At 48.5% G+C, this 27060-nt stretch overlaps 2 protein-coding genes across 6 annotated transcripts in view; one reads left to right on the plus strand and one right to left on the minus strand.

Moving 5' to 3' along the window:
• A2M (alpha-2-macroglobulin) overlaps window positions 1-13340 on the plus strand; it is a 31855-nt gene extending 18515 nt beyond the window's left edge. The window contains exons 19-36 of one of the 3 annotated variants that reach the window (XM_064518519.1): window positions 299-527; window positions 798-924; window positions 2307-2428; window positions 3713-3764; window positions 4323-4406; window positions 4829-5005; window positions 5490-5574; window positions 6649-6805; window positions 7154-7228; window positions 7490-7655; window positions 8262-8485; window positions 9045-9263; window positions 9574-9701; window positions 10069-10159; window positions 10779-10847; window positions 11279-11381; window positions 12289-12330; window positions 13163-13340. In XM_064518519.1, coding sequence (XP_064374589.1) covers window positions 299-527; window positions 798-924; window positions 2307-2428; window positions 3713-3764; window positions 4323-4406; window positions 4829-5005; window positions 5490-5574; window positions 6649-6805; window positions 7154-7228; window positions 7490-7655; window positions 8262-8485; window positions 9045-9263; window positions 9574-9701; window positions 10069-10159; window positions 10779-10847; window positions 11279-11381; window positions 12289-12330; window positions 13163-13188 — 2176 coding nt within the window. In that variant the 3' untranslated portion in view covers window positions 13189-13340. Of the gene's footprint in view, window positions 1-298; window positions 528-797; window positions 925-2306; window positions 2429-3712; window positions 3765-4322; window positions 4407-4828; window positions 5006-5489; window positions 5575-6648; window positions 6806-7153; window positions 7229-7489; window positions 7656-8261; window positions 8486-9044; window positions 9264-9573; window positions 9702-10068; window positions 10160-10778; window positions 10848-11278; window positions 11382-11976; window positions 12009-12145; window positions 12331-13162 lie in introns of those variants that run through there. The other 2 variants (XM_026118785.2, XM_064518516.1) reach the window with 2 other exon arrangements.
• Window positions 13341-15845: 2505 nt separating this feature from the next.
• Window positions 15846-27060, minus strand: part of LOC112993889 (alpha-2-macroglobulin-like) — a 40474-nt gene continuing 29259 nt past the window's right edge. The window contains exons 24-36 of one of the 3 annotated variants that reach the window (XM_064518576.1): window positions 26801-26977; window positions 26232-26316; window positions 25001-25157; window positions 24578-24652; window positions 24151-24316; window positions 23321-23544; window positions 22543-22761; window positions 22105-22232; window positions 21647-21737; window positions 20959-21027; window positions 20425-20527; window positions 19476-19517; window positions 15846-17062 (exon numbers count right to left, since the gene is read on the minus strand). In XM_064518576.1, the coding sequence (XP_064374646.1) occupies window positions 17037-17062; window positions 19476-19517; window positions 20425-20527; window positions 20959-21027; window positions 21647-21737; window positions 22105-22232; window positions 22543-22761; window positions 23321-23544; window positions 24151-24316; window positions 24578-24652; window positions 25001-25157; window positions 26232-26316; window positions 26801-26977 (1562 nt within the window). In that variant the 3' untranslated portion in view covers window positions 15846-17036. Of the gene's footprint in view, window positions 17063-19475; window positions 19661-19680; window positions 19830-20424; window positions 20528-20958; window positions 21028-21646; window positions 21738-22104; window positions 22233-22542; window positions 22762-23320; window positions 23545-24150; window positions 24317-24577; window positions 24653-25000; window positions 25158-26231; window positions 26317-26800; window positions 26978-27060 lie in introns of those variants that run through there. The other 2 variants (XM_064518581.1, XM_064518583.1) reach the window with 2 other exon arrangements.

Consider the following 27060-nt stretch of genomic DNA (forward strand, 5'->3'; position numbering starts at 1 on the left):
TAAGGTGAATGAATCTCACATGTTTGCTAGGCCTTTTCAGTTCAAAAAAAGTCTGTCATTGTTTGCAGACATTACTTGGCAATCCACTGAGATGGAATTGCCTACAACTGTGGTTAGATTTGTCCAAGCAGTGGCAGGGGGCTGGAAGGAGATACATGGGAATGGCCCTCCAATAACAAACATACGGTGCCCCATCATTCACACAGGGAGTACTGTTTAGTAGGCTGAAAAGTATACAGATAGTCACCAAAATAACATAAAAATCCCCACTCTATCCTTGCTCTCTGTCCCTCACCAGCTCAGAGGGAAATGCTGAGCTAGATGTGACCATCCCTGACACCATCACCGAATGGAAAGCCAATGCGTTCTGCACCTCGGCAGATGCTGGCTTTGGCCTATCCCCGACCGTGTCCCTCAGAGCCTTCCAGCCCTTCTTCGTAGAGCTCACCCTGCCCTACTCTGTGGTGCGTGGTGAGGCCTTCGTGCTGAAAGCCACCGTTTTCAACTACTTGACAGCCTGCATCAGGGTAAGGGGTGTTTAAATCCTTCTGTGTACTTGTGTGCCTTCTTATACACCTCTTTCCTCCACCTACTCTCTATCTCATCTCTGAGTAGCCTTATACCTCTCACCCCTGAAACCATTATAGCTCCTACATTCTCTGAACACACAAATCCACCATTCCAGTTCCTCCTCCTTTGCTACAAGACTACTGTTGATTCTTCCTAGCTCCCTGATGTGCTCTCGCTGTCTCTCTTGATCACCCCTCCCTGATTACACCTCTCTCTACAACTGGCAGGTCAGTCTGACTCTAGCTCAATCTACTAATTTCCTGGCTACCCCAGTGGAAAAGGAAGAAGAATCTTATTGTCTCTGTGAGAATGGAAGAAAAACAGTGGCTTGGCTGGTGACTTCCAGATCTCTAGGTAAAAGCCTGAGGGCACTGAAATCTCTGCAGGGAGGCGTGAAGTTTTCTCAAACATTTCTTTTCTTCTTTTTTTTTTTTTTTTTTCCCCAGGGCTGTAGAGGGGGAGGAAGGAGAGGATCAGATTCTCCATTTCTCCGTAGTAGTTGTAGAGGGATGGATGTTCATTGTTCTTGTTCCTCCTGTCAGGTGACACTGACCAGAGTAGACTTCCAGAAATGTCTCTCTTGAAAGAGGAATGGGCTTACTGGACAAGAAGCCAGGACACCTCTGTCTGGTCATGGGTACCCTGTGTGTATTCATACTGGCACCTTGCAGAGTCTTGCCACTGTCTTCACTCTGTACTAGTATTTGGCCCTGGCTCTGTTCCTTCAGGAATTCAGCAGCCTCAGATACAGTTTTGGTTCTACACATGTTCCCTTTATTAGAAAGCATAGATCACAATACAGATTAGCAGCCACTTTGACCAAGGAGGGGAAAATATGCTAAATTAAAGCCTGGTAGGAAGTCAATCCATCAGCCAAACACCTTTGATCTTGGTGGATGTGATCATTTGAACCAGACCTGGCTGCAAAACTGTCATGGACTCATTTTACCATGAGCAAATAGGCATAGTAATGAGGTTAACCACCCCTTGCCTCTTGGGTACCTTCTACTTTTTCTTTTGCTCTGATAGGTTAGCAAGAAATTAGCCTTTAAGCAAATGCATCTCCCAGCGAAAGCCCCTGCTCTCCTTGGTTAACCAACTTGTCAAAGAGAAGGGTTTCTCCATGCTGTTCTCCCAGTTCAGTATCTAGTGTTAGAAGTACACAATTTCCTGGGAAATACTGGGCAGCTGGCTGACTGTGTCATTTTGCTTCACCTAGGAAGCAAAAGCTAGCAGACTCATAGTGTCTAAGGTCAAGTTTGGCACCACATGCAATATCACCAAACCTTATCGCCATTGGACAACACCTTCTGAAGCCAGAGACATTGCTGGCAGCAGGGACATTCTCCCAGCTAATCCAGAGATTAGACAAGTGCTCTATGGGACCCTTGCACTTTTCTTTCACTGGTGTTGATATGTACTGTGGTAACAGCTATGGTGTGCATGTGGAGTGACAGCGTGCTGAATGACAGTGGGACTGGTGAGTCCCACCATTGTGGTGTCCAAGGTTCTGGAAAAAAGGTGTCAAAACTTAGTCACCTTTCATTATAGTGCAGTCCCTCTGCTCCAGGATGGATCCTGATATAGTTGTGTTGTAATGGAGAAGAAGCAGGGGCCAGGTGCTATGGGATATCCCCACCCGTGGACCTGCAGACTGAAACTCCCAGAACTGGCAGTGAGTGACTCCCACTCCCCTGCACTGCCTGACATAAGTGGCTGACCCCTCTTTCTTCCAGGGCAGGTGGAGTTCTCGGTGAGCACTGAGGCTCTGCAGGATCAGCAGCCCTGTGGGAACGCAATAGTGGAGACCCCTGAGAAAGGACGGAAGGACACAGTGATAAGGCAGCTGCTAGTGGAGGTATGTGTGCTGTGGATGGGGAATAACTGAGCTTTGCCACAGACTAAAGCTTACATTGTGTAGCTGTGTGAAACAGAACTCTATGAGTTCTCTGTGCAATGTGATGATCTGATAGTCTGGCATCATCTTTAAACTTTGACAAGGCTGCATAAAGACTGCAGCTTAATAACACTGGGCAATGTATCTTCCCTGACACTCTGAATGTGCCCCATCTCCTACTGAAACAGAACTCCTCCTCCAATCCTTCCTTCCCTATATCTCCTACCTGTGACCTCCTATTGCAATAAACCCTCTTTACAGCTTCTCTCCTCTTTCCATGACATCCCCAGTATGTTTGGCCTGTCAGCACATTTTGCAGCTCTGCTAGCTGACTGGTCAAGCAAACTGCCTCTTAAACAGAGTATTATGCAGTTCTGATCTGCTACATAGTCTGGTACCAGGAAGAAGGTGGGGAATTCAGAAGCACCTATGGGAGTTAGATGCCTGTAGAAAACTCCCCCCAAACTCCAGATACTAAAAAAGCCCATGGTAAAGTGGCAAGATTTTACAGATTATTCTTTTCACATGGAAAGGGCAGTTGTTGATATTATTATGTTGTACAGAATTAAATACCACATAGCAGTACTGCATATTTTCCTTAGGAAAATGCTAGCTTGCTATACTTGGTGTTGTAATCTGACAGCTAGATGCTGTGTTCTTAACTCTTCTTTGTGTCATAAGATACTAGTGCTTGCCTGCTGCATTGTATGGTATCAGTAATGTCACCAGATGTTACAGTATGTCTCCAGATGCACAACATCTTCCCTCTCTATTATCAATATTCACAGTTCTTTCCCTAAAGCAGCATTATAATAAATAGTACTGCAGACATCTCTCCAGGAAAACTCTTTAGCTTTACTGTGACCTGTGCGGTTTGTGGTCTGTTGTTAACAAAAGCCCTTGTTGTAACACTGCAGTCCTCTTGTTACAGGGACGTAAGACTCTCTCACTGCATACAGCAGTTGCAGGTCACCCATGTGACAGTCCTGCAGTGTTCTCCCTTTCCTTTTCCTATCCTCACTCCATATTCAACACCAATCATTTATTATGATCATGTGTCTTTAACTTGTTTAGCATTTCAGATTTCTCTGTATACATTTCAGGGAGTGTCTATGAGTGCACCTCTTTCTCCACTCAGCCTGCCTTTCACTTTCCCCTCTGTCCTTACTAAGGATCCCTTTGTCTGTCTGTGCTTCCTATCTCACTAACTTCTTACCTCTCTTGTTTTCCTTTGTCCCACCCAAGCCTGAAGGGATTGAAAAGGAAACAGCTGAGAACTATGTGCTCTGTGTAAAAGGTAAGGCCTTCTCTCCTTCCTCTCCACTTGTTCCTTTGTGGGATGAAGAATGGGACATCCCTAGAGGAGGAAGATAGTGCTGTCTCTACAGTCTTCCAGACAGGGTGATATTTCTAGATAACCAAGGTATGTCTCCTGATTGCCTGGAAGCTAATGCAGAAAGCCGTAGGGAAGGGACTGTAGTGAGCAAGCCTAGGCACCAGGATATGACCTAGCTGGGATTTAGCATGACTGTTCCCATCCTTGATCTCTTGTTCTCTGGCATTGGAGTTTTGTCTCCTGTCCCTCTGTCTCCTGTCTTCCAGCTCCCCCAGGAAAAATCTTAGAGACAAGATCTGTAGTGCCTAGCAGTGGCTGTGGGTGTTCTCATGCAGAGACTGCCTCATAGCCAGGGAAAAATGAAATGAGTGAGGTCAGGACGTTTCTAGGAAGGGATGAAGGGAAAAGGAAGCTTATCTTCCTTTGTTTCAGTATTCACTGTGTTCCAGCGAGGCCCATTCCCTGCTGGGCATTTCTGGGGGCTGCACTAAAACTGTTTGGGTCTTGTTTCCCTCTCAGGAGAGCCTGCAAAAGCAAAGATTTCCCTCTCGCTCCCCTCAAATGTGGTACAAGACTCAGCCAGAGCGTATTTCTCAGTGCTGGGTGAGTGAGCAACCTGTGAAGGATTTGATGTGAGAAATGCCATTGTACTGTTTCTGCTTCTCTGCCTGATGGTGTCAGCCTCCTCCCTCACAGCTTTTTCTCCTGCATTTCAGCACAGCTCCTTTCTGTCTTCCATCACTTCTTTCACAAGGACCTTTCCTTCCAGTTCTGCTCTTCCTTTCCTCCTTTCTAAATCTCTTTCTGTTTTGGTTCTCTGCCTTGGTTACCGTGCCTTAAACTTTCTCTCCTTTCCCTCCTTTCCTTTTGTTTGCTCTGTGGTTCATTACAGGATCTTTATCAATATAAATTTTCTTTCTATTCTTCTCTGTCATCTCCTACTTCTCTTGTTCTGTAACTCCCTCTGATTCTGCCAGCCAGCCCTGAGTTTTGCTCATCTGCATGTGGTATCTCCTTTTCCTTAGGTGATATCATGGGCACTGCCATGCAGAACCTGCACCAGCTTCTCCGCATGCCATTTGGCTGTGGGGAGCAGAACATGGTCCTGTTTGCACCCAACATCTACATCTTGGACTATCTGAACAAGACAGAGCAGCTGAGTGAGGAGGTCAAATCCAAGGCCATTGGATACTTAGTGAGCGGTGAGCTGGGACACAGCTTTTGCTTCTGCGTTGGCTTTTTTGCAGATGCTGTCTGGAGCGCTTCTATCAATGGCTGCCAGATATGCAAAGAGAGCTTTTCCTTTACTCAGATGGTCTCTGCTGAGAAGCCCCTTCCATGCTCTTCTTTCACTATTCTCTGCTGCTTAATCATCAGGGTACCCGGTTATTGCATCCACTTTTCTGTGCTCCCTCACAGAGCTGCAATGCAGTGTACCCTTGTCAGGTGACCTGCTACAGTGGCTTGTCTGTTGTAATCAATGTGCCCTGCCTTTATTTTAAAGAAGGCAGGGATTCCTTCTCCTCCTGCAGTAGAAACTACTAGGTGTGCAGTGCTCCCTACTAGTAGGACCGACCTGCTCTTCTCTCCTTTTGTCTCTGCTGATACAGCTGGGGGGTTTTTGTTCCCACATCCCTCAGCAGACTTTCGCTGACATCTGAATCTTGCTTCAACTTTACGTTGCAGGTTATCAGAGGCAGCTGAACTACAAGCACCCAGATGGCTCTTACAGCACCTTTGGACCACGTTATGGCCAACCAGGAAACACCTGGTGAGATTTCAGTGTTGCCCATGCCTCCCCCTACATGCTCCTCCTTCTCAGCTACACAGTTACAGTAAATGTTGCATGACAGTAAATGTGACCAGCAGGCTTATGGCCACTGTGCTGCCTCCCCGTTGATGAAATAGGCTTCATCAGCTGATTGTGTAGCTGAAGCACCTCTTCCCACCAGCAGCTCTCAAGACCATGATAGGCAAGGCAGAAATAGAGAGCAATTGGGGAAGAAGGGAGCAGGGGTTTCACATCCCAACAGAGGAAGGCTGAAGAGTTGCAGTGGCAGCTCTTCTAGACTAGAATCTGCTGAGAAAGTGTCTCCATATAAGTGGAAAGGATGATAATGATTATATACTCTCTGCAGAAGAGTATATGTTGCCAGTGTGACTGCAAAGCCTTGAGCTGCTCCAGCATCTCCTTGCCTTGCATTTTGAACTTTGGATAAGGGTAAAAATGGATGATTTCATTACCTTCTGTTTGCTCTTGGTTTCTGAACCAGTCCTTGGGTCTTGACAGCACCTTGGCTTCTCTCCACATACCTCACTCTCTCTCATAGCTGCTTGTAAGAGCTCTAGCAAAGACTCTTTTAATCTCTTCTTCCTTATCCACAGTTTTACTGACAAATCTGGGGATTTCTGAGAAATCCGTGAGACATGGATTGCCAATGCAGGACTCCTGCCAGCAGACCATGAGCTTCCAGGGATTTAATTATTCTTCCCTGCCATTTTGACTTTTATTGTCATGCAGATGCTGAGTTAATTGACATGCAATTACCTGCTTTTTCCAGAGAGATCTGTTTAGATATAGATCAATGCTTATTGTCCTCCTAACTGTAACTTCAACACAGACGGACCACAGGGTTTTATGAGCCGAGAGAGAAGAAATGAAGGCAAGAAACACTGGACAGGTTTTCTGAGGTGAAGATGTAATATACTTGTGGTACAACTCATCGGCCTTGAGCTCTCCAGGCCTTCTTGCCTCCCTCCAGACAGGTGATGCCCACATGGGCCCTTTCACCTAAGATGGATACAGGGCATGGTCAGGCACTCTCACTGTTCTCTGTCCTTACAGGCTCACAGCCTTTGTCCTCAAGTCCTTTGCCCAGGCCCGGCCTCACATCTTCATAGATGAGAAGCACATCCAGGATGCCTTGGTCTGGCTCTCCTACAAACAGAGGGAGAATGGCTGTTTCCGCAGTTCTGGGACACTCCTGAACAATGCCATGAAGGTAATGTGTCTGCCTGATTGGCTTCACCTGAGCTTTGTGAGACTGGAACTTGCCAGTAAGTCAGATGGGTCCAGCTGAGCTTCTTGACATAGGCAGATGGGGAATTCTCATGCCCATGGCAACAGTGAAGGAGTCAGAGGCCATCCTGTATGCAAGCCATGATAGCAAGGAGAATGAAGGCAAACCCGCAGTACATAAATGGCATTGATACCTCCATGTGACCTGCAGGGGGAAAGAGATGATCTAAGGGTCTACAGTGCAGAGCAGAATATTCCAATAGAAATGGGAGAAGAGACTGAAGAAGAGAAGCTATGTGGCGTCAACATATACCATTGTGGTTCCCCACAGGGTGGAGTGGACAGTGAGGTCACGCTGACAGCCTACATCACTATTGCATTGCTGGAGATTCCTCTGCCTGTAACTGTACGTGACTGCACCCCAACCTGAGACACACTATACTGGCACAGTACAGGCCAGTAACTATTCCATATTGGAAAGATAAGGTGGTTACTGGGCCCTGTGATATGAAAGTAATGTGATGTCACTTTTGGCATCCCTGGAAACGATGGTACTGTGCTTGTTCCTACACCTCATTCTGACAGATGTTTCCTCAGTATGCTGGGGAACAATGGACACAAGCCTCACTTCTCCCTCACATTCCAAACACTAGTTATCTCTTCCCAGCACTCCATGGTGCGTAATGCTCTCTTCTGCCTGGAGACGGCAGCAGATGAGAAAGGAAGCCATGTGTACACCAAGGCATTGCTGGCATATGCCTTCACCCTGGCCAGGAAGGAGGAGAAGCGGAAGGCGCTGCTTGGCTCACTTAAAGAGGAAGCTGTGAAAAAGGGTGAGTGCTCCTGGTGAGACATCTCTTTCTTCCAGCCCACTAGCCTCACACCTTCCATTGATAAAATGTCTTCTGTGGGAGGGGAAAGCTCTTAAGGAGGTGAAATACTTGTGCAAAGACACAGGTCAAGCTGGTGTCATGCTAAATGGTTACATTTTTGAAAAAAACCTCTCAGTCCACAGTCCTGCATCTCTGCTCTGAGGAAGGTGATCATGGAACACTATGCACCTTCCCCATCTCTGCTGAAGAGAAGGGTAGCTCTGCTAGCATCTCACCTCAGTCAGGTCCTCTTGTCACACCAGGCACTGCTTAGCAAATGAACACTCCTTCCAGTGGACCCGCTCAGCACAGAACAAAGTTTGCTTTGCACATCGCAAGGGAAAATGTGAAGAGCTGCATGTGCTGAGGGAGAAAGCCATTATGCAGATCACTTCAGAGGTCCTGGTTTAAGCTCTGAGTGTTCCAGGGAATTGTGTGACAACTCAGAACCACCCTGGTAAAATCAGGTTGGACAGTCTGTTTAGGCAAATGTTGAGTAGCATGGTTGTGAAGGAAATATCACCATTCCTTTTTGTCTTCTCTCCACACCCCCTGCCTCTTGTGAAGATGGGTCTGTTCATTGGCAGAGGCCTGGGAGAGAGCCAGAGGTTGATCTCCCATACTATCACTACCGAGCTCCCTCTGCTGAAGTGGAGATGACAGCCTATGTGCTCCTTGCTCACCTCGCCCCACAGCCTGCACCTTCCCAGGATGAGCTGTCATTTGCATCACTTATTGCAAAGTGGATCATCAGTCAGCAGAATCCCAATGGAGGCTTCTCTTCCACCCAGGTGAGCTGCTTCCTTCCTGCAGCCTCACACATCAATGTCAGAAGATAAGAAGTGTACGAGACCAAGGTGGGAGCATGGTAAGGTATGCCAGTGTGGGCACTATCTCCCTGTGGTACATACCATGATTACCAAGTTTCCAAGAGGCTAGAGGCTAGTGTTTCAAGAAACACCTCTGGGAATGACTGGTATTTCCAGTAACAACCTGGCTTCCTTGAAGCAGTGGGGCAGAAGGTAGAGACATGAGGGATCTGTTTCTGTGCCTTTGGAGGGAACTCCCACTACAGTTTGTTTGTGCGTACAAAGTTGTTATTTCACCCTAGATGTTAGTGGAGTGTGAGTGAAGGCTGCTCTGAGCTCCACAGCAGGGAGTTCAGGGAACATGGACCTACTGTGCAGAGGACAAAGGAACAGAATGGAAACATGCAAAAGCTGATCTTCCTGTCTCTCTCTCTCTATTTAAAACCGGAGAAAGTCAAGGAGAGTACGTGCTGACAGCAAAGGACAGGCATAGGGAATGGCTAACTGTATTCCTCTGGGTGCTGTGACCTACTTCTTGCAGGACACTGTGGTGGCTCTCCAAGCCCTGTCCCTGTATGGAGCTGTCACCTATGCCAAGAGTGGAGCATCTTCCAAAGTGACCCTGCGATCTGGAGGGGACTTCCAGCAAGACTTCCAAGTGGATCCCACAAACCGGCTGCTGCTCCAGCGCGTGCCACTGCCCACAGTGCCCGGGGAATACAGCACAGAGGTGTCCGGTGAAGGATGCATCTACCTGCAGGTGAGGGTGATGGGGACAGGTGCTATCCTGGACCACGAGCTATAAGGGGAGCCCATTTCCAGGCAGAAGTCAGGGAGAAGGCGGAAGGGAAAGAGGAGAAGGGAGGAGTGAGAGAGAAGGCTCTGGGGAGAGGGAAGAGGAGAAGAGTAGAGGTATGTGGAGGTGAAAGAGTGGGGAGGACAGAGGGGAAGAACAGGGAGCATGGAGCAGCTGTAAGAAAGGGCAAAGTGGGGGAGGCTGGGCAGGGAGAAGGTGGTCTCTCTCACATGTGAGCACGCACACACTCACACAGCTGCTGGCTCTCCCCTAGACAAGCCTGAGGTACAACGTGCAGCCCTCGCAGGAGAATGCACCGTTCATGCTCCAAGTGCACACAATCCCAGAGACGTGTGATGACTTGAAGGCTCACAAGATCTTTGACATAGCCATAAATGTCAGGTAAGTCCACGTTTGGCTTGGAGACTCCTTGAGAAGCTGAGGGAGCTGGAGAAGGTCTGGTGGCCCAGGGTGAGCCACCTGGAAGCCCTGGACGGGCAGGGCACCTCCCCGGGAAAGTGGGCAGGAAGCAGCTGGGCTGGGTGGAGAAGCTGTGGAGGATGGGGTTGTCCAGCACGGGTCAGGCTGTGTGGGGAGCCTAGGGCTGGGCTAGTAAGGATGTGCATGGATGATTGGGGGGCACTGACAGAGCTGAAGAAGAAGGTGCTGGATTTCTAGGAAGTGGAGGGATGTCAAGTTATGTGGAAAAGGTGGAAGTGTCCCAGCTTTGACCTGAGGTGCAATAAATCTTTGTTGCTCGGTTCCTTAGTTACACTGGGGAGCGCAATGTCTCCAACATGGTGATTGTTGACGTGAAGATGCTGTCAGGATTCATCCCTGTGAAGTCCTCAGTGAGGAAGGTATGAGCCTGTGTGATGTTTTTCCTCTGAATGTATCGGTCCTGCATCAATTCCCTTTTTTAAAGGAGCATTTCGTTAATTGCCTGGTATCTTCTCCATTGTTAGCCCTGCCCCTCAGCTGCCTCTTCTGCCCATCAGCTGCCCCCAGAGCTCCCGTGATGCATGAGAAATTCCAGTAGCAGCACTCCCTTCCCTTCTCTAACTGCTTGTGATAGTTTACATTAGCTTACATATATCCACAGTGAGGCCCTAAGCCCGAGAGGTGGGAGGAGACCATCACATCTAAGTTTCAGGGACTCGGAAGCCTCAGAAGACTTGATGGCTGTGAAAATGCCAGTCTCTCATTCCATGTTCTTGCAGGAGAGCTACCAGAGTATGAGATGGTGGGAACTGGGGGAAGACTTATGACATGGGGCTCTTCACAAGGACTCTCCCTGTACTTTAGTTCTCAGCATCCACCTGCCAAAGCTTCATGGTTGGGAAGAGGCTTGGAAGAGTTGAAGGAGGGTTAACTAGTTTCTCTTTGGATCATCGAATAGAGCGTCCCACCCATAGAGCTCTGCAAGGGGTACAGAGAGACCACCCTCAACTCAGTAACATCTTTCTCTCCTTTTTTCAGCTGGAAGGCAACCAGCTTATTGAGCGTACAGAATTGAGTACCAACCATGTCCTAGTGTATCTGGAGAAGGTGAGCATCTGCCTGGATATGGGATGAGAAAGGGAAACACGTATCTTGGGACACTTGGCTGCTTGGAGCAGAAGACCTAGGCCTAAAAAAACCCAAGCATCTACCAAGAATAAGAAAGAATCTCACGCTGAATTTTCCCCCTCTTAACCTTACTGGTACCTTCCTCCAAACCCTTGGCATGCTTTCCCTCCACCCCTGCACACAGATCGGGCTCTGACCTCCCCCCCAAACAGAGGCTCCCCCAATGTGGGGAAGGGCCCAGGGCTTCCCCTCGCCCCTCATCCAGGCCTGCAGCCCCATGCACACCCCTGGGCCTGGGATGCTGGTGACAGGGAAGAGTGAGGGAACCTTGGGGGGAAGTGAAGAGGTAGTGAGGGAACCTGGGGTAGATGCAGAACTAACCATGAGTCTCCACCCCTTCCTTTCCCAAGCTGAGTAACACGACCCTGAACTTCTCCTTTGCGGTGGAGCGGGACATCCCCGTGCAGGGCCTAAAGCCAGCTCAAGTGAAGGTCTATGACTACTATGAGACAGGTGAGTGCTGGTGGGGGAGGGTACCCACAGGAGTGAGTCCTGGACATAGGCCATGCTGAGATACACAGGAACTTTTGGGACACACAGCTGCCCCTGGCCTCAAGCTCTCCGTCATCCTCAGCCCTTTCCCACCCCGCCTCAGCAGTGCTTTCTGAGAGCAGAGGGGCCCCTGGACTCTACCAGCCTTCAAACCCACAGTGCCAACAGCCTAGACAGATGGAGGCAACCGCTCTCCTCCTTTCTGCTCCTGCCCAGGCAGGGCCCTGCAACAATAATGGGGCACAGGCATGGGCAGTGTAGATCCCCACATAGCTGTCCTCACCTGTGGGAGCCACCATGCAGCTGTCCTCACCTGAGGCAGAAGGTGAAGGCTGTGAGGTCCTAGGGGGGAGGCCATCCTCTCCAGTCCTCAAACTCTCCCCTTGGGATCATGGTGCCTGTAAGCCTTTCCTGCATCCTCAGAGAAAGGAACCAGGCCCTGGGGTAGACCCAAGGATGCTGGGAGGAGTCCTGTGTTCAGATCCTGCCCCAGATTGCAAACATGCATGTGATTCCAGGGCAGATGCTGCATCTCCTTGTGCTTCTGTTTTCCCAGCTGCTACGTCAGGGTGACAGAGCCAGAGACCCTCTGTGTGTTTGAGGCAAGGCATCCGAGCAGGCCTTGGGCACAAGGCAGAGACCTGCTAGGGCTGTCTGTGCAGAGTCGCTCTGCCTTGCTGACACGGTACCTGGATGGGGCTGTGATTGGGGGTCTCTCCCCCCAGGGCTGGGATCTCTGCAGGGAAATCAGGGATGGTGCTAGCCGTCTGCTGTGGGACATGGGAGAAGTGTCTCTCTGGAAGCCCTCTGCCAGGAATGCTGAGGGGGTCTGACAGCCCTGCTCTCTCCCTTCCCTTGTGTCTTCCAGATGAGTTTGCTGTTGAGGAATACAATGCTCCCTGCACCACAGGTAGAGTACATAGGAACAACTGAGGTGTTTCAGCAAGGGCTATCACATCTTAGTTTCTATAAGGATCTGTGCAGACCTTGGGTTTCCTTAGCCTGGGTAGAATCTCAAGATTTGTCTTCACCATGCCCAGAGCAGTCTCTCAGCACATCTCAGTGCAGAGAGGGAAACTAAATCCACCTCCCCATGTCCTGTAAAGGTTAGATACAACTTTGCTTCTGGCTTGCTTGGGCTAGCAATCCCAGTGTTATTTCCTTCACTCACACAGAGCTCCTTGTTTTTTCCTGTGTGTATATGTGTCACATGGTACAAATAAGATTGAACTCTTCCTTAGGACCGAACCTAACACTCAGCCTTTAGAGCTTTGCCCTTTCCTTGGCCACTTTCACCCACACTGTGGACACAGAATCATCTTGAAGCACCATCTCCCAAGCATAAGCATCTTGGTGCAACGTTGAGATTGTTCACATCTTCAGTGGGGACCTTTCAAACTCTGCACTGGGTAGTTTTTGCCCTGTTTTGGAGAATCCAGGTGTTGAGAGAGAACGTGTGTACTGGGCTAGCTCATGCTCTCCAGAGCAGATGTCTCTGCCTCCCCTCCCCTCTCTGTAGCATGGATATCTTGAAAGTGACCAGCCATTGCCATTATGTTGTCTGTCTGTGACCAGGCATTTTTTAGGTGAAGCAGATGCCCAGATTTTAACAGGGAATTTAACAAGGTCTTGAACTTATGTAACATGCAAGAATGGGCCAGCTGAACATAGGAAAGATGTCCAGGGCTCTGAACACTGCTTCTCAGGAATCCTCTCTCACCGTGTCCTTTTCCCTACTCCAGCCAAGGCTGAACAGGGAAATGCCTGAAGAGCAATCTTGTCTGAGCCCTGCTGGATCAGCTATCTTATCTCTGTCCCTAAAGGATCCCCTTGGTACGGTGGCCTATTGAAATATTGGAGAAGAACACCTTAACACCAAGAAAGAAGTAATATTATAAATAAATTAAGTCTTGATTCTCATCAGCTGCCTCTAGCCTGTTTTTTGTTAATGGGTCTTTTGGTGAGCCTTGTCCCTCTTCCCATCCACAGCTAAGACTGTGGAATGATCTGAGGTTTAGATCCAGAGCCATCCATGGCAAGCAGGTTTTTGGCAAGTCCTCAGGAACACTAGGAGGCAGATAGCTTTCACAGTGTGGAAGGTTCAACTACGTATTTGCCAGTCCTCCAAGAGGAGAAGAAATCCTGCCTGATCCATTATCCCCTGGAGACTTGGTTCCGTATCTTTAAATGTGGGTGTTTTCTGTGAGATAATCCTTGAACATAAATGTGTCCTCCCATAACTTGTGTGATCTCACTGTGAAATCACTGCTATGAACAGAGTAGAACCTGCCCTAGTAGATCTTTCGCAGCAAGCCAGATACAAGTGAAGGAAGGAGTTGTGGACAATAGTTGTGCATTATAAAGGCAGGGAGACCAAGGACATGCCATGCTGCGGTGGAACTGGTGGAGCCACCACTCAGATCACCTTGGTAAGGACAAAATACTATAGTGCTGTGTTCACATCTTCTCCCCAAAATGTCACTTCTCTAAAAAGTGCACTCCTTGGAGGAAGAAAACCATTATTTGTGAGCAGGAATTAAAGGCTTCTCACAGATTAGGAATCTTAAAAAAAGAGAGCTATTCCATTGGCAGACCTATTTGCTACTGACATGGTCACAAAGTTTCCCTCACTTTGTTCTCTGTAAAATAGCCTGGAATGCTCCATCTGAGTTGTCACCAACAAATGAAGAACTGTTCACATCCAGGACTTCCATAAGTGACTCAACCCTCTGACAAGTCCATGAGCTCACAGCATATCACTAGCCATTATACTGGACTGTAGGTTGTGATCACTGCTGCCTGTAGGGTGGGTGATATATATGGTTCTCCATGACTGGAGAACCTTGTGGCATCCTGTAAAGACAGAGGGTCTTCATTCCAACCTGGAAGTGCTGACTGAGACCCACCCTTCTATAAATCAGCTGTGAGTTTGAACTTCATTTTTCCTTGAAGTTCCTTAACCTCCATGAAACCAATTCAATATGTTGAGTTATTCTGGACCTGTGGCTTTGGCTTTATGTCCAAAGTAGAGGTTCACTCAAATAAGGATTATCTAAACAGGTTATGAACAGCATTGCTATTTTTTACTTACTAGATGCAGTGCTTGTTCTCTTACCAGCTGATCCTTACACAGTTCACAAGGGTCTAGCCTGCTGGTTTCAGAGAGGTCCCCAGACCCCAGACCTGGAATTTGATTCATACAGTCATTCATCACCACTCTGTTGATCTGGCTCCTTGGGCAGATGCTCAGTTTGGCAAAGCCATCATGCAATCACTATTTAGACAGGGACTCATGCCACATCAAGCATGTCATTGTAGATGGGTTGGCAAACAGCTGTAGAGAGGGAGCAGTGTACTTATTTCAATCACCCTGAAAGCTTTTTGAGTTGTCATTGCCCACATGAGTGTCTCAAAAACCCTTTCATGAGCTAGAATTCCTCACTGAGGAAAGCAGTTAGTTCTGTTGTCTTTCATAGCTTCCCCACTGTTATAGGGTCATAAGAGACTGTACTGGAGATACACAGTCCCAGCTGAGACTGTCAGTTAAGGCCAAGCAAATTCAAAAGTGCCAGGCCTGCATACTTGTATGTATGCACACTTGTGCACAGAAACAAAGGTCTGCAAATACAGACCCTCCTTTACAACAGGCTGTACATGGATGGCAACAGCTCCTTTATTTCCAGTCACTTTTTGTCAAGTGCTCTGCTATGATTATGTTGGATCTTTGGATCTTTACATTAGATCACAAAGTGATCATCATGATAATTTATTAAAAAAAAAAATCTGTAAAAATCATTCAAGCATGTTCCATTCGCACAGTTTTGATGATGTTTTTTGTTTTCTACCATGGAAAGAGTTAACACAGTATATTGCTGCTGCCCAGTTTTAAATTAGACAACACATAAGTGTAGTCCATAAACAGCCATATCTATCATCTTCCAGGGCTCACTTGCAAGCCCACATCTTCTGCAAAGCAGTTTAACACCCCTCTGCCTGACCAGGCTGTGAATCATCAAAGTCACATGCTTGCAAGTCCTCCATGGCATACCACATGGGACACTTCAGCAAAGCTACCTTAGAAAAACACAGGAATGTCTGAACATTGAATTTCTACCCCTATGGAGCACGCATTGAAAGCTTCAGGCAGATCACAATGATCTGAAATCAAAACAGTTTCATTCAGCAACTGAAAATTAAGTACATTGTTTAGAGAGCTTGGAAAAGTCATTGTCTCATGGTAGGGAATGAAACCATTCTATTATTTCTAAATCAAATCAAAATGTAATTAGTATCTTTGCTTGTTTATGAATTTTGCTCAACTGTCACTGAACCCAGTTCATTCTGTAAGCTCTTTTAAATGTGAGGTGTTGATAATGTTTTAAGTGAGTAGACACCAAAGACCACAGGAGACAAAACCAAATGAAATAATATTAAAATCTAGCGAAATATATGAAGAACTTTATTTTTTCTGAATAATACTGTTTGGATGGGCAAACTAAGACCAGATTGGATGTAACAACTAGCTGTGCATACTTTGGGTACACAATAAGTCATGATAACCAGCAATAAGCATTTAATGAGAATAAACACAGTCATACAGGAAGATTCTCCATGCCATTCAAAAGGTTAAAAGCAGAAATGAATGTGACAAAACCAAGAAAATGGGAACGTTCCTGGTGACATCTAACTGTGAGAGGACTATGGACAGTTTCCTCAAAGCAACTCAGTAATTTAAATAAATGAGTCATTTAAACTAGACTTAGGTAGGTAGGTTACTGGAAAATGCTTCTAGGCCAACCTACTTGCCACACAAGTGTTTACCCATGACTGCCTGGGAATCTTCCAGAAACAGCAGGCATGAAATATGGAAGTTTTCATAAGAAGGACCAAGCTTGAGCTGGAGGACAGGCCATTATAAATTAGCATCTGAAGGCATAATGCATGCATGCACCCATTTGCACTTGTACAACCTCCTCATGCACACTCTAATCTTTATATACACAGAAGAGTGCAGACTGTGTATCTCCTCCCACTTTTTTACAAACAGGAAACAATCCTGCAAGGGGTGTCTACTGGGCACAGCAGAGAGATTTAATTTCACCTAACATTAGCTAGCCATCCAGCCTGCCTCCAGGCAGGAGACATGGTCAGGCACCTGCAGAGAACAATTCAGCTAAGTCATGGTGCCTAAGACAAGGGAGAGAATTTTTTCTCAAGAAGTACCTGTCCTCCATTGATTAGACAGGATCTCAGATGATAAGTTTAGAGTACATAACACCGAGAGGGCAATATAAGAGAGGCGGAACCCAACTTACATCATTCTCCTCTATCTCTTTTTTTAACCTGTCAGCCTTCTTGCTCTTCATAGAAGTGTGGCTAAGTGTGATGCTCTTCATCTTAAAAAGCCAGGGAGATTAAAGATGTGACTGGAGGCTAAGCAGGAGGAAACAGGATTGGGAATAAACTGTTCTAAAATCATTGGTCAGTACTGTTAATTTATTTGTAAAGTTCATTCCACATTCCTTGCAGTTATTTCCATGTCACTCCATCCTATCCCCTCAGCCTGGCTGGTGGTGGCGGTGAGGCCATTGGGGGTCCAGCAGCTTGGAATATTCCTCATGCATTGCCCTGATCTACTTGCTCTGCAAGAATGAAAGGAGAAAGGAAGTAAGAGTTAGAGAGAGATGCCAGTTTCCTCTCTCAGGCCTACAGTCAGAAAGGCATGGATGTGGGAAGCAAGCTGATATGTGAAGCACAGCACAGGAGAGTGAGTTGCTGTTTCACTGGAGATGATGTGTTCCTTCACCATCCATGGTGCAGGGGATATCTCAGGCTGTCAAGGATCATCCATAACATTCAACACTCATGTCACCTTCAACGTCATGTGGCGTTGAGAGAGGGCTGAGACTCTTTTTTGACCCAGTGGGACAGATACACAGAAGGGAATTTAGTACAACTGGGTTGGACACAGGGCCAAAGCACGAGCAGGCAGCAAGGACGTTCACTGTGGCAATAAGAAATGCTCTTCAAGTGTATTTCTCTGCAAAGGATGGAAGAAGTCTGCTGCCCCAGTGGACAGCACTGTTCAAGGCAGAGAAGGCAGCTTTCTACTGTGCAACTGAGATCTGCTTTTTAGTCAGTGCAGAGCACCTTGTAAGCCAAAACACAGTCCCTTTGACACCTAGACCAGGGGATGGACCTCTGAACTAGCAATATGCCATGATCCTTTCCCAGGAGGGTGAAATCTCTGCCTTTTAGTGCACATGGGGAAAAAGTAGCCCAAAACCTAAAGCTTTTCCCCGGTCTCAGACTGGACAACCAGATCACACCAACATACCCTTTAGGCTTACTTTATTGTCCATCCAGTGTCTATCTCAGGCCTTGCGCACCTTTTTCCATTGAGGGAGTCTGTAGGCCCAGCATCAGCAGAGCCCAGCTGTACTAAGGGAAACAGCTCAGGGTAGCAAATGGCATGGGATAAAAACGTGGGAGCTCAAGTGCTTTTTCAAGACCAGATAAGAACATAAAAGGAGATACATTTTATCATTTGCCACCAGCGAGAGACAAAACTTTCCTCTTTTCCCTATGAAAACTACTTTTTCTCTGCTTTCTCAGATATCCCATGGGCCACAGCCAGCCCCTGGGGAAAACCACTTCTCAGGGCCTCAGTGCTTTCCAGGAACCTCTATACTCCAAACACCTGAAACTGGTCAACTGACAGCAAGCCAGATCTAGGTTGTCATGAACCCAAGACAAAGACTTCACATAGGACAGGAGAAGAATCCCTAGTGAGGGCCTTCCACAGAAACCCCTGCATGTATTCCTGAGTCGACCACATGGGGCCTTGCGTTGCAGACACCCCCACCAAAGATCACAGCCGTTCTGTCCTGCCAGCTCAAACTCCAAATCAAGACTGAAGGCTGGCTGCCCAGGCACATACAGCCAACCTGGGATAAACAACACAGTGCAAGTGATGCCAGAAAAGGAAATGACCAAATAAAGAAACAGCATGCTTAAACACTCGTTAGCAGGAATGTGAAATGGGCAGCAAGTCTGTGAGTCACGATGAACACCTACTTCCTGTGGTTGTCACCTCCTGCTTGGGCAGCATGGTGGCTGAGCAGGAAGCAGCATATGCTGGGCTACAACCATCTTGGGCTTTACTATAGGCAAAAGGTTACTAGGTAGATTGCAGTTTCCATGCTGGAGAACTATGTCATGTTCCCCTCTGCTCCCCCCCCCCCCCCCAACCGCCGATGAATGACTTGGCTGTGTTTACAGGTGTAGGTCTGCCACCAGGACATCTTTCTGTCACCATGCAAGAGAGGCAAGTTGAAGTTCCCATAATGACCAAATGCTTACCTCTTCCATAAGAAGGGTTGGGAGGGATTCCTCTGTGATGAGGACTCCCCACTGATGGTACAGCTATGTGCTCAGAGTAGGAACTGAGGGGCTAAGAGTAGTACTTACGCTACAGCTTTAGTGAAAAGCAATTCCAAGTTTGGGCAGGAGGTCCTAGAATATGGTGTGAAATCATGGTAGGTCAGATCATGATATACTGCTTTGTGGGATATGTTTTGGTGGCCTTGATTTGCTCTAGACAGAGCACCCCAGTGAAGAGAATGCCAGGTGGTTTAAAAGGGCCAAGCCCCATCAGTATGATTCCACAGCTACACCAGCAGAAGCTCTCAGGAAGGAGCAGGAGATACCCCAATGCCAAGACAATGCAAACAATATGAGAAACATGAACTTAAAGCAAAATTCCAAAGGGTACTAAGAGGAAAATACAGACAGTCTTCATTCAAGCTAGGAAAACCTGAGTATGGAAACCAGGTTAAAAATTCAGGGACAGTGGATTTGAATTAATGAACACCCCTGTGCCTCTTGTGCCTTCTGTGCTCCCAGTTTTGTATCCAAAATCTGTGTCTCTGAGTTGGGCCATTCTCATCTGAATTATCTATTGAGCATGCAGAGACAATCATGGGCTGGAAGAACAAATGTAGAATGAAGAAGATATGGAGGACTATGAAGAGGAAAAAGCTCTTAATACTCTACCTGTGGTGCAGGGAGCATTGTATTCCTCAACAGCAAACTCATCTGGAAGACACAAGGGAAGGGAGAGAGCAGGGCTGTCAGACCCCCTCAGCATTCCTGGCAGAGGGCTTCCAGAGAGACACTTCTCCCATGTCCCACAGCAGACGGCTAGCACCATCCCTGATTTCCCTGCAGAGATCCCAGCCCTGGGGGGAGAGACCCCCAATCACAGCCCCATCCAGGTACCGTGTCAGCAAGGCAGAGCGACTCTGCACAGACAGCCCTAGCAGGTCTCTGCCTTGTGCCCAAGGCCTGCTCGGATGCCTTGCCTCAAACACACAGAGGGTCTCTGGCTCTGTCACCCTGACGTAGCAGCTGGGAAAACAGAAGCACAAGGAGATGCAGCATCTGCCCTGGAATCACATGCATGTTTGCAATCTGGGGCAGGATCTGAACACAGGACTCCTCCCAGCATCCTTGGGTCTACCCCAGGGCCTGGTTCCTTTCTCTGAGGATGCAGGAAAGGCTTACAGGCACCATGATCCCAAGGGGAGAGTTTGAGGACTGGAGAGGATGGCCTCCCCCCTAGGACCTCACAGCCTTCACCTTCTGCCTCAGGTGAGGACAGCTGCATGGTGGCTCCCACAGGTGAGGACAGCTATGTGGGGATCTACACTGCCCATGCCTGTGCCCCATTATTGTTGCAGGGCCCTGCCTGGGCAGGAGCAGAAAGGAGGAGAGCGGTTGCCTCCATCTGTCTAGGCTGTTGGCACTGTGGGTTTGAAGGCTGGTAGAGTCCAGGGGCCCCTCTGCTCTCAGAAAGCACTGCTGAGGCGGGGTGGGAAAGGGCTGAGGATGACGGAGAGCTTGAGGCCAGGGGCAGCTGTGTGTCCCAAAAGTTCCTGTGTATCTCAGCATGGCCTATGTCCAGGACTCACTCCTGTGGGTACCCTCCCCCACCAGCACTCACCTGTCTCATAGTAGTCATAGACCTTCACTTGAGCTGGCTTTAGGCCCTGCACGGGGATGTCCCGCTCCACCGCAAAGGAGAAGTTCAGGGTCGTGTTACTCAGCTTGGGAAAGGAAGGGGTGGAGACTCATGGTTAGTTCTGCATCTACCCCAGGTTCCCTCACTACCTCTTCACTTCCCCCCAAGGTTCCCTCACTCTTCCCTGTCACCAGCATCCCAGGCCCAGGGGTGTGCATGGGGCTGCAGGCCTGGATGAGGGGCGAGGGGAAGCCCTGGGCCCTTCCCCACATTGGGGGAGCCTCTGTTTGGGGGGGAGGTCAGAGCCCGATCTGTGTGCAGGGGTGGAGGGAAAGCATGCCAAGGGTTTGGAGGAAGGTACCAGTAAGGTTAAGAGGGGGAAAATTCAGCGTGAGATTCTTTCTTATTCTTGGTAGATGCTTGGGTTTTTTTAGGCCTAGGTCTTCTGCTCCAAGCAGCCAAGTGTCCCAAGATACGTGTTTCCCTTTCTCATCCCATATCCAGGCAGATGCTCACCTTCTCCAGATACACTAGGACATGGTTGGTACTCAATTCTGTACGCTCAATAAGCTGGTTGCCTTCCAGCTGAAAAAAGGAGAGAAAGATGTTACTGAGTTGAGGGTGGTCTCTCTGTACCCCTTGCAGAGCTCTATGGGTGGGACGCTCTATTCGATGATCCAAAGAGAAACTAGTTAACCCTCCTTCAACTCTTCCAAGCCTCTTCCCAACCATGAAGCTTTGGCAGGTGGATGCTGAGAACTAAAGTACAGGGAGAGTCCTTGTGAAGAGCCCCATGTCATAAGTCTTCCCCCAGTTCCCACCATCTCATACTCTGGTAGCTCTCCTGCAAGAACATGGAATGAGAGACTGGCATTTTCACAGCCATCAAGTCTTCTGAGGCTTCCGAGTCCCTGAAACTTAGATGTGATGGTCTCCTCCCACCTCTCGGGCTTAGGGCCTCACTGTGGATATATGTAAGCTAATGTAAACTATCACAAGCAGTTAGAGAAGGGAAGGGAGTGCTGCTACTGGAATTTCTCATGCATCATGGGAGCTCTGGGGGCAGCTGATGGGCAGAAGAGGCAGCTGAGGGGCAGGGCTAACAATGGAGAAGATACCAGGCAATTAACGAAATGCTCCTTTAAAAAAGGGAATTGATGCAGGACCGATACATTCAGAGGAAAAACATCACACAGGCTCATACCTTCCTCACTGAGGACTTCACAGGGATGAATCCTGACAGCATCTTCACGTCAACAATCACCATGTTGGAGACATTGCGCTCCCCAGTGTAACTAAGGAACCGAGCAACAAAGATTTATTGCACCTCAGGTCAAAGCTGGGACACTTCCACCTTTTCCACATAACTTGACATCCCTCCACTTCCTAGAAATCCAGCACCTTCTTCTTCAGCTCTGTCAGTGCCCCCCAATCATCCATGCACATCCTTACTAGCCCAGCCCTAGGCTCCCCACACAGCCTGACCCGTGCTGGACAACCCCATCCTCCACAGCTTCTCCACCCAGCCCAGCTGCTTCCTGCCCACTTTCCCGGGGAGGTGCCCTGCCCGTCCAGGGCTTCCAGGTGGCTCACCCTGGGCCACCAGACCTTCTCCAGCTCCCTCAGCTTCTCAAGGCGTCTCCAAGCCAAACGTGGACTTACCTGACATTTATGGCTATGTCAAAGATCTTGTGAGCCTTCAAGTCATCACACGTCTCTGGGATTGTGTGCACTTGGAGCATGAACGGTGCATTCTCCTGCGAGGGCTGCACGTTGTACCTCAGGCTTGTCTAGGGGAGAGCCAGCAGCTGTGTGAGTGTGTGCGTGCTCACATGTGAGAGAGACCACCTTCTCCCTGCCCAGCCTCCCCCACTTTGCCCTTTCTTACAGCTGCTCCATGCTCCCTGTTCTTCCCCTCTGTCCTCCCCACTCTTTCACCTCCACATACCTCTACTCTTCTCCTCTTCCCTCTCCCCAGAGCCTTCTCTCTCACTCCTCCCTTCTCCTCTTTCCCTTCCGCCTTCTCCCTGACTTCTGCCTGGAAATGGGCTCCCCTTATAGCTCGTGGTCCAGGATAGCACCTGTCCCCATCACCCTCACCTGCAGGTAGATGCATCCTTCACCGGACACCTCTGTGCTGTATTCCCCGGGCACTGTGGGCAGTGGCACGCGCTGGAGCAGCAGCCGGTTTGTGGGATCCACTTGGAAGTCTTGCTGGAAGTCCCCTCCAGATCGCAGGGTCACTTTGGAAGATGCTCCACTCTTGGCATAGGTGACAGCTCCATACAGGGACAGGGCTTGGAGAGCCACCACAGTGTCCTGCAAGAAGTAGGTCACAGCACCCAGAGGAATACAGTTAGCCATTCCCTATGCCTGTCCTTTGCTGTCAGCACGTACTCTCCTTGACTTTCTCCGGTTTTAAATAGAGAGAGAGAGACAGGAAGATCAGCTTTTGCATGTTTCCATTCTGTTCCTTTGTCCTCTGCACAGTAGGTCCATGTTCCCTGAACTCCCTGCTGTGGAGCTCAGAGCAGCCTTCACTCACACTCCACTAACATCTAGGGTGAAATAACAACTTTGTACGCACAAACAAACTGTAGTGGGAGTTCCCTCCAAAGGCACAGAAACAGATCCCTCATGTCTCTACCTTCTGCCCCACTGCTTCAAGGAAGCCAGGTTGTTACTGGAAATACCAGTCATTCCCAGAGGTGTTTCTTGAAACACTAGCCTCTAGCCTCTTGGAAACTTGGTAATCATGGTATGTACCACAGGGAGATAGTGCCCACACTGGCATACCTTACCATGCTCCCACCTTGGTCTCGTACACTTCTTATCTTCTGACATTGATGTGTGAGGCTGCAGGAAGGAAGCAGCTCACCTGGGTGGAAGAGAAGCCTCCATTGGGATTCTGCTGACTGATGATCCACTTTGCAATAAGTGATGCAAATGACAGCTCATCCTGGGAAGGTGCAGGCTGTGGGGCGAGGTGAGCAAGGAGCACATAGGCTGTCATCTCCACTTCAGCAGAGGGAGCTCGGTAGTGATAGTATGGGAGATCAACCTCTGGCTCTCTCCCAGGCCTCTGCCAATGAACAGACCCATCTTCACAAGAGGCAGGGGGTGTGGAGAGAAGACAAAAAGGAATGGTGATATTTCCTTCACAACCATGCTACTCAACATTTGCCTAAACAGACTGTCCAACCTGATTTTACCAGGGTGGTTCTGAGTTGTCACACAATTCCCTGGAACACTCAGAGCTTAAACCAGGACCTCTGAAGTGATCTGCATAATGGCTTTCTCCCTCAGCACATGCAGCTCTTCACATTTTCCCTTGCGATGTGCAAAGCAAACTTTGTTCTGTGCTGAGCGGGTCCACTGGAAGGAGTGTTCATTTGCTAAGCAGTGCCTGGTGTGACAAGAGGACCTGACTGAGGTGAGATGCTAGCAGAGCTACCCTTCTCTTCAGCAGAGATGGGGAAGGTGCATAGTGTTCCATGATCACCTTCCTCAGAGCAGAGATGCAGGACTGTGGACTGAGAGGTTTTTTTCAAAAATGTAACCATTTAGCATGACACCAGCTTGACCTGTGTCTTTGCACAAGTATTTCACCTCCTTAAGAGCTTTCCCCTCCCACAGAAGACATTTTATCAATGGAAGGTGTGAGGCTAGTGGGCTGGAAGAAAGAGATGTCTCACCAGGAGCACTCACCCTTTTTCACAGCTTCCTCTTTAAGTGAGCCAAGCAGCGCCTTCCGCTTCTCCTCCTTCCTGGCCAGGGTGAAGGCATATGCCAGCAATGCCTTGGTGTACACATGGCTTCCTTTCTCATCTGCTGCCGTCTCCAGGCAGAAGAGAGCATTACGCACCATGGAGTGCTGGGAAGAGATAACTAGTGTTTGGAATGTGAGGGAGAAGTGAGGCTTGTGTCCATTGTTCCCCAGCATACTGAGGAAACATCTGTCAGAATGAGGTGTAGGAACAAGCACAGTACCATCGTTTCCAGGGATGCCAAAAGTGACATCACATTACTTTCATATCACAGGGCCCAGTAACCACCTTATCTTTCCAATATGGAATAGTTACTGGCCTGTACTGTGCCAGTATAGTGTGTCTCAGGTTGGGGTGCAGTCACGTACAGTTACAGGCAGAGGAATCTCCAGCAATGCAATAGTGATGTAGGCTGTCAGCGTGACCTCACTGTCCACTCCACCCTGTGGGGAACCACAATGGTATATGTTGACGCCACATAGCTTCTCTTCTTCAGTCTCTTCTCCCATTTCTATTGGAATATTCTGCTCTGCACTGTAGACCCTTAGATCATCTCTTTCCCCCTGCAGGTCACATGGAGGTATCAATGCCATTTATGTACTGCGGGTTTGCCTTCATTCTCCTTGCTATCATGGCTTGCATACAGGATGGCCTCTGACTCCTTCACTGTTGCCATGGGCATGAGAATTCCCCATCTGCCTATGTCAAGAAGCTCAGCTGGACCCATCTGACTTACTGGCAAGTTCCAGTCTCACAAAGCTCAGGTGAAGCCAATCAGGCAGACACATTACCTTCATGGCATTGTTCAGGAGTGTCCCAGAACTGCGGAAACAGCCATTCTCCCTCTGTTTGTAGGAGAGCCAGACCAAGGCATCCTGGATGTGCTTCTCATCTATGAAGATGTGAGGCCGGGCCTGGGCAAAGGACTTGAGGACAAAGGCTGTGAGCCTGTAAGGACAGAGAACAGTGAGAGTGCCTGACCATGCCCTGTATCCATCTTAGGTGAAAGGGCCCATGTGGGCATCACCTGTCTGGAGGGAGGCAAGAAGGCCTGGAGAGCTCAAGGCCGATGAGTTGTACCACAAGTATATTACATCTTCACCTCAGAAAACCTGTCCAGTGTTTCTTGCCTTCATTTCTTCTCTCTCGGCTCATAAAACCCTGTGGTCCGTCTGTGTTGAAGTTACAGTTAGGAGGACAATAAGCATTGATCTATATCTAAACAGATCTCTCTGGAAAAAGCAGGTAATTGCATGTCAATTAACTCAGCATCTGCATGACAATAAAAGTCAAAATGGCAGGGAAGAATAATTAAATCCCTGGAAGCTCATGGTCTGCTGGCAGGAGTCCTGCATTGGCAATCCATGTCTCACGGATTTCTCAGAAATCCCCAGATTTGTCAGTAAAACTGTGGATAAGGAAGAAGAGATTAAAAGAGTCTTTGCTAGAGCTCTTACAAGCAGCTATGAGAGAGAGTGAGGTATGTGGAGAGAAGCCAAGGTGCTGTCAAGACCCAAGGACTGGTTCAGAAACCAAGAGCAAACAGAAGGTAATGAAATCATCCATTTTTACCCTTATCCAAAGTTCAAAATGCAAGGCAAGGAGATGCTGGAGCAGCTCAAGGCTTTGCAGTCACACTGGCAACATATACTCTTCTGCAGAGAGTATATAATCATTATCATCCTTTCCACTTATATGGAGACACTTTCTCAGCAGATTCTAGTCTAGAAGAGCTGCCACTGCAACTCTTCAGCCTTCCTCTGTTGGGATGTGAAACCCCTGCTCCCTTCTTCCCCAATTGCTCTCTATTTCTGCCTTGCCTATCATGGTCTTGAGAGCTGCTGGTGGGAAGAGGTGCTTCAGCTACACAATCAGCTGATGAAGCCTATTTCATCAACGGGGAGGCAGCACAGTGGCCATAAGCCTGCTGGTCACATTTACTGTCATGCAACATTTACTGTAACTGTGTAGCTGAGAAGGAGGAGCATGTAGGGGGAGGCATGGGCAACACTGAAATCTCACCAGGTGTTTCCTGGTTGGCCATAACGTGGTCCAAAGGTGCTGTAAGAGCCATCTGGGTGCTTGTAGTTCAGCTGCCTCTGATAACCTGCAACGTAAAGTTGAAGCAAGATTCAGATGTCAGCGAAAGTCTGCTGAGGGATGTGGGAACAAAAACCCCCCAGCTGTATCAGCAGAGACAAAAGGAGAGAAGAGCAGGTCGGTCCTACTAGTAGGGAGCACTGCACACCTAGTAGTTTCTACTGCAGGAGGAGAAGGAATCCCTGCCTTCTTTAAAATAAAGGCAGGGCACATTGATTACAACAGACAAGCCACTGTAGCAGGTCACCTGACAAGGGTACACTGCATTGCAGCTCTGTGAGGGAGCACAGAAAAGTGGATGCAATAACCGGGTACCCTGATGATTAAGCAGCAGAGAATAGTGAAAGAAGAGCATGGAAGGGGCTTCTCAGCAGAGACCATCTGAGTAAAGGAAAAGCTCTCTTTGCATATCTGGCAGCCATTGATAGAAGCGCTCCAGACAGCATCTGCAAAAAAGCCAACGCAGAAGCAAAAGCTGTGTCCCAGCTCACCGCTCACTAAGTATCCAATGGCCTTGGATTTGACCTCCTCACTCAGCTGCTCTGTCTTGTTCAGATAGTCCAAGATGTAGATGTTGGGTGCAAACAGGACCATGTTCTGCTCCCCACAGCCAAATGGCATGCGGAGAAGCTGGTGCAGGTTCTGCATGGCAGTGCCCATGATGTCGCCTGGGGAATGGGAGAATTGCCAGGGTATATAGTTCAGGGCTGGCCAGTGGACTCAGCACAGGCTGAGGAAGAATGGCAGTGCT

Source organism: Dromaius novaehollandiae, chromosome 1 (genome assembly GCF_036370855.1).
Source record: "Dromaius novaehollandiae isolate bDroNov1 chromosome 1, bDroNov1.hap1, whole genome shotgun sequence".
NCBI classification, from domain to species: domain Eukaryota; kingdom Metazoa; phylum Chordata; class Aves; order Casuariiformes; family Dromaiidae; genus Dromaius; species Dromaius novaehollandiae.